At 35.8% G+C, this 12,214-nt stretch overlaps 1 protein-coding gene across 1 annotated transcript in view; it reads left to right on the top strand.

Annotated features, from left to right (window-relative positions):
- The window catches only part of LOC144451043 (1-phosphatidylinositol 3-phosphate 5-kinase-like), a 46,028-nt gene that overhangs the window by 21,810 nt on the left and 12,004 nt on the right, over positions 1-12,214 (top strand). The window contains exons 20-30 of the mRNA XM_078141801.1: positions 160-492; positions 1,066-1,166; positions 1,275-1,346; positions 1,726-1,897; positions 2,299-2,477; positions 2,920-3,033; positions 3,774-3,882; positions 4,699-4,813; positions 5,255-5,345; positions 6,090-6,189; positions 6,839-7,142. Coding sequence (XP_077997927.1) covers positions 160-492; positions 1,066-1,166; positions 1,275-1,346; positions 1,726-1,897; positions 2,299-2,477; positions 2,920-3,033; positions 3,774-3,882; positions 4,699-4,813; positions 5,255-5,345; positions 6,090-6,189; positions 6,839-7,142 — 1,690 coding nt within the window. The remainder of the gene's footprint in view (positions 1-159; positions 493-1,065; positions 1,167-1,274; positions 1,347-1,725; positions 1,898-2,298; positions 2,478-2,919; positions 3,034-3,773; positions 3,883-4,698; positions 4,814-5,254; positions 5,346-6,089; positions 6,190-6,838; positions 7,143-12,214) is intronic.

The raw sequence follows: 12,214 nt of genomic DNA, 5'->3' as shown, positions 1-12,214 counted from the left end.
GATAACATGACAGGCACATCTCCACACAATGAAAACAAGTTACAAGAGTACAGCACATCTAATGGTGTAACAGTCACATCTCACAAGGAAGGCTTACAGGACAACAGCACATCAAATGGCATGACAGTCGCATCTCCACACAATGAAAATGAGTTACAGGAGAACAGTACACCGAATGGCATAACAGTCATGTCTCCACATGACAATGCATTATACAAAGATTATGGAGTATATTTCGGACACAAATATAACCCCACCAATGTCAAAATTGACCAATCACATAAATTTGTGGTAGAAAGTCTGACATGTCCAGTGACCGATGACAATACCAAATCTCTGATGGCTGATTTCAGAGCTAGAGGAGGCAGGATGAAACTCTATCAGTTTGAGAGAGATAACAGGAACAAAACTGATGAAGAAGATAATCTGGATGAGAATAAAAATGAAGTAGATGGAGACACAGCTGAATCTGATTCATATTACCCAAGAAAGGTATTTACTTGGTTATCAATCATCTGATAAAAAAGGATGCTGCAGATTGCAAAAAAAAGTGTTTGCATAATTGCCCTACTGTTGAAACATAATTAAATCCTAGGTTCTTGTATTAGTGATATCTTATCAGTGGTGCCATAATGATTAGACCGAATCATTCTCTTGTTCTGAACCAAATTTTTGTAGAGCTTCAAGACAATTGTTTTTCACACTTAAATTTTAAGGGACCTGTTTTCCTGTTTACTGTTTTCCTGCTAATAATATTCAATCCATCCTTGCAGATGTACCCAATATTAGATTTATTTTGAAATTCTTGGATATAGGCTTAAACGTTTTTAACTATTGAACTGGTACTATTTCACAACATTGGTATGGTGTTAATGATTGGTTGACAAAGTCATAAAGATAAACTGATAGCCAATGACATGATTAGATACAACCAAACATGAATCATCTTCTACAAATCTCTTAAAAACTCAGAATAGCACATGTTCACATGTTTCCTGTATACAGAAAGGATTCAATTTTCATTGTTTAACATTGTCTTCCAAATTCTATTTTGTGTTTTTTTAGATGGACTGTCTGGATCCATACTTTCATCAACACATAGTTGTGTTATTTGGTAGTCACTCAAGCAAGTCAAGAAATGCACCCAATTATTGTATACCTCCATGGTAAGATACAATTCAGTTAGCTATTATTGTGAGTTAACTTCAGGTGCAAGTTTGTGAAAGAAATTGTAATGAAAAAACACAACATATTTTTTGTTTTAATGTATTCAGGGTCGTGTCTATGGATTTCTGTGGAAGGAATGATATCACTTTGGGAGCGTTCTTAGAAAGATACTGCTTTAGGTAAGTTACATGGAAATGGTGGAATACATGTACCTTTCATCAGTGGATTGGGCAGGATAATATTATTTGATATTTTTTGCGTCTCAATTATTGACTTCCCTGTCAAAATAAAAATGTTATCAAGAAAACTGATAATCAGGGAAATGATCTAGACCCCACTTACCTTCACCATTGAAATTTTTTCAAGGAACTGTGACTCATTTGCCTGGTAGGATTATGATCATAGCTAAGAGAGAAAAATTAAGTTTCCTCAATTCGTCACAGAGGTCTAAAATCCAAATGACCTGAATAAGTTTTAGCTCTATAGCCTTTGAATAGTTGACATAATCTGTGTGCAGATCAGTCGTTTACTTTTTCTTTTATTTCTGTGATATTTCAGACCTTCGTACATGTGTCCCAACCCTAACTGCGATACTCCTATGGTGGACCATATCAGACGATTTTCCCATGGTAATGGGTCTATCCAGATTGTACTACGTAGTCTAGAGACACCAATACCAGGATACCAGGATAGTGTCTTGATGTGGAGCTGGTGTAGAAAGTGTAAACAGGTAAGAGATTGCTGCTTACCATATAGTGTGTTTTCTTCTCTCCTGGCATTATGAAGAGGATTATCGACTTTGACAGATCAGTTATACTTTAACTTAAGTCTTTTAAAGTTTATATGTCATAAGTTTATAAGTCGTTCTTCAGTTCACCTCTTTTGTTAGTTCGCTTGAGAACTAAAATGGCAATGTTGGTGCATTGTCATGCATGATGCATTGCATAATTATAGAGACATTGCTTGACCTAGCTATTCCCAGTTTCTGCTGGTAATGGCAAATTGTAAAGCATGATTACATTTACAAGAAAATGGCTAATGAACATTCTGAATGTGTTTTCTTACGATGGAACCTAAAAAACTAATTTTAAAGCCTGAACTGAACAATCCAACAATGTTTTTTACCTGTAGGTCACACCTGTTGTTCCCTTGACTCAAGACAGCTGGTCTCTGTCATTTGCTAAGTATCTTGAACTTCGTTTCTATGGTGACAAATATGGCCGCCGTGCCTGTTTAGATCCCTGCCCACATTCTTTACATCATGATCATTATCAGTACTTTGGTCTGCAGAATATGGTGGCTTCTTTCAAGTAAGTCCTAATTTCTCCTAGTCAATCTTATTTCTGCCTTTAGTAAATTTTCATTGATAATTGCTATCGATTTACATATGATTTGGGGTAATAAAATAACTAAGGTAAATTTATTCAACTTTGACATCATGTATGTAGCTCTACTCCACTTGACATGTGTTCGGTCATTTTGTAGCAAGAGTCTACAGGAAAATCTCTGCTGATGACATCACATCTACTGCAATCTCTTTGTCTTGACACATATTAATATCAAGAATTCTTTTTTTGTAAATTACTGATGAAAATTAACTTCAAAGAACTGAATGTTTCTAAAGCACTAAGCAGTAGTATTTTTAAGAAAAGATGTCCCACTAATATGAGAAAAGATGTCCCACTAATATGAGAAAAGATGTCCCACTAATATGAACTGATGCCAATAAAATGTTAATCCCTCTGTATACAGGTACAGTCGTATCTCTCTGTTTGAGATTGCCCTGCCACCTATCATTGTTAGTTATTCCCAAACCTTCAAATGTTGGAAAGCTTACTACAGAGAAGTGAAACATCTAGCATTCAAGTAAGTCTTGCTGTTTTCTTGACTTTATTGTTAGCAACTCCCTCTGGTACAGCCAAATGTAAGGGGGGGGGGGGGGGGGGGGCTGTTACAGTGACTCCTGTCCATCAGTCCATGCAGTTCAGCCAAATGTAAGGGGGAGGGGGCTTTTATAATGGCTTCTGTCCATCGGTCCATGCAGTACAGCCAAATGGAATGGGGAGGGGGCTTTTATAATGGCTTCTGTCCATCGGTCCATTCAGTACAGCCAAATGGAAGGAGAGGGGGCTGTTGTAATGGTTTCTGTCCATCGGTCCATGCAGTCATACCACAGACACACACTGGCCAGTTTTATTCTAACTTGTCACCAAGGTTGATGTACCATTGACACCACAAAACATTGAGGAGGATGTCTTCTATTTATAGAGACTTGTTTTGATTTGTTATTTTAGTTTGAGAATACATTTCAGTCGTTTCATATACAGTATTTCATATACATGTTCAGTGGCCATAAAGTATTTCATATACATGTTCAGTGGCCATAAAGTATTTCATATACATGTTCAGTGGCCATAAAGTATTTCATATACATGTTCAGTGGCCATAAAGTATTTCATATACATGTTCAGTGGCCATAAAGTATTTCATATACATGTTCAGTGGCCATAAAGTATTTCATATACATGTTCAGTGGCCATAAAGTATTTCATATACATGTTCAGTGGTTATTCAGTATTTCATACTTGATTGTTTATATATTTCAGTGGTCATAAAGTGTATAGTGATATCTTAGAACGAATTATGACGTTGAAAAGTGAATCTGGATCAACCAGTAGAGATAGACGTCTTAAAGATTTCATCACACAACAGACGGTAAGATTATACACAAACTGACAATCGTGTGTGTACTGCATATATTTCCCTGAATATGTAAATCAGCTCCCCCCCCCCATCTGAACAGCGACATCATGTATACATACCCCAACCATAGAACATAAAACTTGTAAATATCGTCAACATATCACCATTGTGAAATAGATAATCATTGACAATGCTTATCATATTGACAAAATTACCCTCGGTATGGCTCAATAGTGGTACGGTAGCTCTTTTACACTCCCTGGGGAGCATACAATCCATTGCAGCCTTTATAAGCACATAGGATTAAAGCATTCACATTGCAACCTCTATCCTACCAGGTCCCCAATTATACAGCTGCATTGACTGAGGCACATTTGTGGTTCAAATCTTGCCCAAGGACTTTAGCCATTCAGAAACAAATAGCCGTGACAGGGCTTGAACCTGTAACCTGCAGATTCCAAGCCAGCTACTCTAACCATTCACCCATCATGACTCCACAACTTGCAATCTGCAGATTCCAAGCCAGCCATGCTAACCATTCACCCATCATGACTCCACAACCTGTAACCTGCAGATTCCAAGCCAGCTACTCTAACCATTCACCCATCATGACTCCACAACTTGCAACCTGCAGACTCCAAGCCAACCATGCTAACCATTCACCCATCATGTCTTGACTATTTTACAATATGAATATTCTATATCTGACTTTCTACTCCCTTTATGTAAACTTCCTATAAACCATGACCAAATATTGTAAAAATAATCAACCATACATTGTGAATTAATTGTTAGTGGCTCTCTATTCTATTTCTGCACCCTTTCTAGCTGGACCAAACGCACTTCAGAGAAATGATAGACAAACTACAAACTTCCCTAACAACAGGAGAGTTGGAATATTATGCCAAAGATAAGGAGCAGCAACTGAGAGATGACTACCCAAGTGAGTTGACATTGGTAACGTGGTGTGAATGTACATTAGAACATTATGAGTGTGTATATGTGTAAAGTGCAATGTACAGTATCATTTTACATGCAATTGTGTTGTCATAAGTTTGCTGTAACAAAGGAGTCATTTCAAAACTTGTTAAAAAAGGAAGACACAGAAAAGTTGTGTTGCCAAAAAGACTTTGTACATCAATTATGATGCTGCAGTAACAAGGTGGCCATGGGTTTTTGTGAAATGTAAAAGTCTTTGTATATCAACTGTGATTTTGTAGAAACCAGCAGCCATGGATTTTATCTTCTAATGCCTAAATAACTTGCCACATCAGCTATACTTTCAGGAAATCAGGAGGTCATGAACTTTCATTTCTACTGGGTATATGCATTCCATCTTGTTCACTAATATAATAATATTTTGTTTTCTGTTTATTACTTACAGCTGAAATCCATAGTGTTATTCACAAATTATTGGATGATGTATTTCATGTCAAGAAATTAATATGTGAAGATATTGCATTGTGGAATGATAGGTAAGCATTGTTAGTTGTAACCCAAGAAACGAAGATAGAGATAGGGTGGTATCAAAAATGTGTGGGGAGGGGAGGGGCAGGGCAGGGGTAACTGTGTAAGGTCAAAAATGGCTGAAAATAGTGAAGAGAAAGTTAGAAAATGGAAAAGTAGGTTGTGAATATGTTTTTACCACCTCAGTGATTGTTGTAGTTTGGTGACTGTGTCATACAACCATGATCTACATGTACATACACCCAAACCTGGTGCTGTTATTAAGTATCTAAAAAGTAGATACTCATAGTTTCCAGTATTTTGTGAGGGTAGTTTAAAGGTATTCTATAATACTTCTGAACTGAGAGCTTTGATTCTTTACCTCATCTACATTCTGACTTCATTACTACTATAGAACATGAATCAAGAGCTGAGGTAGGGAACCAACAGTAGGTAATGTCTACCAGAGTTTCCTCCGTTTATTACCAGAGTTTCCTCAGTTTATTACCAGGGTTTCCACAAAATTGTAGTTTAATGAATTTTTAAAATCTTTATAAAATTTTTAAAAGCTTGACCAGTTCTCTCTCCCCCTCCCCCTCCTTATTGGGCTTCTAAACTTTAGGAAAAGTACTGCAATATTTTTGTTACCATTCATTTGAATTTGTATTTTGCTACTGCTGTTCTACCTCTTGAATCAGGAAAGTAATGCAGTGATGAAGAACATTTTAACATGTTACATGTCTCACTTGATAATGTTTTATTTAATCCATCAGACTGTACGACTTAGAACAACAGGAAAGAAGTGCCAAGAAACATAAAAGTTCCAATGCAGGGAAGAATGAAGATGGTACAGATGGTCAAACAACAGACATTGTAAGTACATGCAAGATTTTACAGATAGTCAGACAACAAATATTGTAACATCCTTGTCCAGTTGCTGAATAGGCTTTGACAAGAATTAGCATAGAAGTAGAAAACATGTGATTGTCTCTTGTTTTCTGGTGATGTGGCGTATTCTGCTTTATTTTCAATTTACTTATTAAAATCCAGACACAGGATACACCACATTATTCATGAAATGACTTCTTTATGCCATACCATCCATTGTGAGGCCATAGGGTTTTCTTAGGCAACCCCAAAAAAGAATTGTTTTGATCAGGACAGTTTGTCTAAAATGGTACGAGGATACAATTTTTTTTTTTTTATTCTCAACAAACCTGTCACTCAATCTACTATTTATGGCAGTTACTGTTCTTGTTATTTAGTAATTTAGAGCAAGTGTGTAAGTGGGGCAGGTCAGATGTCATTTGCTTGTTTATGATTGGCTCTGGAGTTGTCTTCACTGAAGTAGGGAGGGTTATTTTTGTGCTTCCCCACGGATCTGCAGACTGCATGGGCTGGACAAACATGAAAAAAATAGACTGACGTGAGGGTATTTAAGTGATGCACGTGGTAACCAGACACAATTCTTCTTCTCTTTTTTTTTTTGCCTTATGTTTGAATTTTTAAATTTTATTTATAGCCTGTCACCATTGTTGTTACTGAGGAAATGTCATCATCTACACAAACCATTGATGCAGGGACTACAGTTAACATGCCAAGCATAACAGATGAAGCAACAAGGCAAAACAGCAGTACACTGACAGATGACATCTCAACAACATCTACATCAGTCATGGCTGATGCTACAAATGAAACCATAGCAACTACAGATGAAGAAAGCGATGTACAACAAGAGGAATCTGTGAACAGTTCTACCAGACCAGTTTTACAAAGGGCATCAACATGGGGACCACAGGCTTCTAGTCAACAAGTACCAATTCGAGGTACATTTATCAATGTTGTCTTTAAAATATGTAAAATATATGTCATAACCTTTGACCTTGTACTAATAATATCATATCAAGTGGCACAAACTGAGTTTACATCTAAAACAGGGACTGTTCCCCAGAAGCCTATACATAACATATCAAGTTGAAGTTGTTGTTTTACCTGCTAGACAAGGGCACTTTGATTACTGAACACAGCAGGATGTGATTGAAGAATGAGTTTTGTTTACGTTAATTCAGCATTTTAGACTCCCCTCAATAACATTCATGCTGTGTTCGATAGTAAAACTGTTGTTATCTATCAAGTAAACAACAACCTAAACTTGCAAAACTATTCACTCAGATCGTGAATGTAAATGTTACATATAGTCTTCTGGCATGCCCTGCCTGGTTTAGCTTTATCAGTTGTTTGACTCAAGTGAAAATATACACCATATAAATAAACTATATTTGGTGCAGGATAAAGTTGATATCAGTGCATACTGTCGATGACACTGAAATCGTATTCTGCTGTTAGCACAAAGTTTGAATTACGTATAATAAATTACTTGTGATCGCCAAATCATTTGCTTATTCAAAATATCAGTTTTGAGATCTGCCGATATTAAGTCTGCTTGCAGTTTTTAGCACAACTGAACTGATATGGTTCAGTTGTGCTATAGGCATTGCTAAGTGCCTGTCTGTCTGTCTGTCTGTCTGTCTGTGTGTGTGTGTGTGTGTCACTGTGTGTGTGTGTGTGTGTGTGTGTGTGTGTGTGTGTGTGTGTGTGTGTGTGTGTGTGTGTGTGTGTGTGTGTGTGTGTGTGTGTGTGTGTGTGTGTGTGTGTGTAAACAACTTAAAGTCAAAAACCGCTGGACCGATTGACATGATATTTTGTGGGTGTATTACCTTGAGTGTCTAGTTGGGAAAACAAAAGAATAATCCTATGTAATCCTTATGGCTTTATTGATGATGTAGCATTATTTACAAAAACACCTGGGATTGAATCCTTGGTCTTTAAGTTTTGGATGAATGTCAGTAGAATATCTTATGCATTAAAATTTTTTGAAAGTCATAAAAATTTACACTGACAATATTCTGGAAATGTGATCATTCTGTACCACACAATCTCAATGATAAAGCCATGAGAGTATGTTGACATGGCCTGCAAAATTTCTGAATCAATCTACACATGATATACATCAGAAAGGAAGCTATTACAAAGGGTCTACTGTCTGTCCACAGCCATACCTCTAACATTCAATGATGATTTCATTCAAACCTGACACAAAGGTGACAAACAATGGGTGACACTGTGTTCCATTATCAAATTATTTATTATCAAATTATTTATTTTCTAAATTTGACCAAATCGCTGACAAACTATTTGCAACAAAATCACTGTTAAAAAAAGTGTCGGTGAAATGTTTTGTTTTTTTTACAATAATTGTTTATACTAATATTAAATACTCCAATGAATTCAACTAAATTACTATTTTTTTCAAGTTCTTAAAAATATTTGACATTTTATGCTGATATTACTGTAACAGTAAATCACAATCAATCAGAAATATTTTTGAAATATCTGAACTCAGTCCACAGAAATATTGAAGTTACTGAACAAACTTGCAGGAAATCCCCAAGATGGGTGAAGTTGAACATATTTAGTGTAGCAGTTCTCCTTTACAAGGTTCAAAATTGAAAAAGTGACCAAACTATATATAAGTTACTAATAATGTGATACAAGTATACTAAGGCATAAATAAGACTGGACTTTTACTTTAACTTGATAGCAGCAATCAATACAAGCTTACTAAAGACAGAAATAAGTCTGACTGGACTTTTAAGTCTTGCTCGACTTTTCCTTGAATGCCTTTCCAGAATTTATCAGTTATAGGTGGCTAACATAGTTCATTTTGTAGACTATATAATGACTTGCGTAAAAAATGTTGTCTAAAATCACCCCTAGATGTTTAAAAGGCAAAAAAGACACTTTCCAAACCTCAAATATTTGCCACTCTGTTAACTTTGTTGTCAGATTTTAATGCAACTTTTAATTTCTCCCAGAAAAGTCTCTGACCAACTGCATTTTCAGTCCATTTGATATATTTCTGGGTCAGTAACATCTTTCGTAAAACTCTTGGTATGTCATTATCTGGAATTTCATGTAACAACACAAGGAGGAGAAGATTTCTCTTCTGTCGAAATAAATTATCTTGAGCCATTCTCATCTCAAAATAACACCACTCACTTTGTGCAAAGCCAGGTGACAGTATCAACATAGTTTTGTGACTAGTCTCTATACTTTCAAGAATGTTGTCAAAAATATCGATACCTGGCATAAAATCACGTTCATGTAAACAAAGTTTGAAATTAGGTGGATCAATATTTTCCAAATGAGGAACTAATTGCTGCATGACCCAATCTCTGTCATTTTCATTGTAACAAACAAATGCATCATATCTGATATTCAATGGTTGCTCCTCATCATTGAGTTGGCGTTGATAACCGCCACGCTTTAGTTTGATGAGGAAACAACCATAGCGTATATACCAACGAAAATGAACACAAAGTCCAATACAAATTGCAGAAAAGGCAAAAATAAAAGTAACAGGTACTGAAATCATAAATGCTAGATTACATTCCCATCCAAAGGTCAAAGTTAAGACAGACTTTCCGTTCATTTTGTATGGGTCTATACATTTGGTAATGGATGGATTAACATGGACTTTTCTGTCAGTTTTCATCCAATCTACAAATTCCTTCATTTTGCATTTGGAGCAGTCTAAGTAATTATCCTCAAAAGCAAGATTTGTCAAATTATGTAAATTTCTCACTGCCTGTGTATTAATGTCATTGATTTTTGTATTCATAATTGTCAGTGTTTCTAAATGAGAAAATGTCGGCAGCAAGTCCACCATGAATTTATTTGTCAGACCTTGTACACCAGTCAGAGACAATTTTTTTACATTTGGGAATAGATTAATGAACTCAAAAACATCAGCTGGGTTTTTAAAATAGACATCCTTAAGTGTTAATGATACTAAAGAAGGGACTGAAATTTTTGGAATAGTTTCAAATTGTATATTCTCGATAGTCAAAGTTTCCAAACTTGTATTGTCAAAAAAAAGCGTAAAACCTTTTGCAAGTTTTGAACGAACAATTGTTTGTAATATGCTGGTTAAAGAAAACACTTTAAGTGATGGATTCGGAGCAAATTTTTCCCAAGGATAAACACCTATTGATAATGCTTGGAGAGTTTGAAGTGTTTCCACACCAATGCTTTGGGGAGAAAATAATACATTTGCACTGTCATCGAACATACGCAACTCTATCAGGGAAGTCATGTGACTTAAAGAATATGAAAGATCTCCACATAGTATGTAGTTGTTATCTAGATACAGGTATCGTAATGTGGTGAGATTCTGTAAATTTTCTAAAATGTCATTCATTGCATACACATTTGCCTGTGTCTGTTTTGCATGTGAACCTTTAAAGGTATTCCACTGTATTTGAAGTGTAGTCAGTGATGTCAAATCATTAAAAACTCCAAGTGCAATGTCATCAAAGTCATTATTATGTAGTGCCAAAGTTTTCAAATTTTGTAATCTATTGAAGATTGTTCTTGGAAGTTTAGATTGAAAACTTATTTTTAAGGTTTTTAAATATGGCATCCATTGGAAAACTCCAGCAGACAAGTTGGTTTCTTTAACATACATATTTTGTATCAACAGTTCTTCTAACTTTAATGTTCGTAAACCTTTGAAAGTAGTACCTGTGATTCTTACTGCTAATTCTGGTTGCTTGATCCCCAAATGCAGAGTTTTGATATCAGAATGTTCAAGGTCATACAATAACTTCTCCAGACATTCACCATTAATTGGATTCTCAGTCAGGTCCAGCATTGTAGCTCTAACTGCATTAAATGTACCATTAATTGGACATTTCAAATTATTGCTTGATAAATCCAACTTCTGCAGTTGGATATCCCCAAAAGTTATACTCTGTATATTTGAATCATTGATGTTGTTATGATCAAGAGAAACTACTTCTAGTTTTTGAAAGTCTCTCAGATCAATGTCCCCACAATTACTATCAAATGTTATGTCCATGCGTGAGAAAAGAAGCGTTTCAATATTTCTCAGAGGTTTGAGTGATTGACCTGGAAAACAGACAAAGTTGTGATCAAGGAATTCTAATATTCTTAATTTCTCCAGGTCTTTAAATGTATCATCTGCCACTTCAGTTATTGGACTTCTAGCAAGATATAATTCTTGTAAACTGACAAGTCCTTGCAAGGATGTAGATGACAACATTTCAATTCCGGTATAACTCAGGTCAAGTGTCACCAAGTTTTTCAGGGGTGTGAACACAAAATCTGGAATTCCTCTGAGGTCATAGTTGAAAGACATGTCAAGAATTTCTAGTTTAGGGACATCTCTGAAAGCATGTGCTTCAATACAGGAAATAGAATTGTCTGCCATGATCAGTTCTTTCAGTTGATGAAGTCCTTGTAGAGAGCCAGAATGGAGAGTTTGTATATTGTTGCTTTCAAGTTTGAGGTACTCCAGTTGTTTTAGACTTGCTAAACTGCCTGGTGGTAAAGATACAATCACATTATCATACAAGTTAAGATGTGTGACGAATGTTGGTAAATTGTCAGGGATGCTATCCAATTCTCTCTCACTACAGTCCACATATGACTGGTTGTACACCTTACATGTTGCATCTGAAGAGACCACAGGAATATCAACAGTCAGGAGTAGGAACCCCAGCTGGAGTACAACATATAGTTTGTACATTATCCACATCTTGTCACATTGGTTATTCAAAAGAGAACACCATAGGCTGTATGAAAAATAAATCTCCCAGATCTTGTATTCCTTACTTATGTAAGCCACAGTTTTATCTTGACTATGTGCAAAGCTGTACTCCGGTCACTTCTTTTATGAAACAATGACATCATTGGGTGTTTTCATCATCTGACTCGTTGTAATAATGGCTCTCACATAGGCTTTCATATAGATATGTGCCCTTTTTGTGAAGTTTCATTTTCTTTACTTCTGCGTGGTATATTCATGTATATCTTA

This window comes from Glandiceps talaboti, chromosome 20 (genome assembly GCF_964340395.1).
Source record: "Glandiceps talaboti chromosome 20, keGlaTala1.1, whole genome shotgun sequence".
Taxonomy (NCBI): Eukaryota; Metazoa; Hemichordata; class Enteropneusta; family Spengelidae; genus Glandiceps; species Glandiceps talaboti.
The sequence above is the reverse complement of the archived record's forward strand: the minus strand, read 5'-3'. Positions and strand labels throughout refer to the sequence as shown.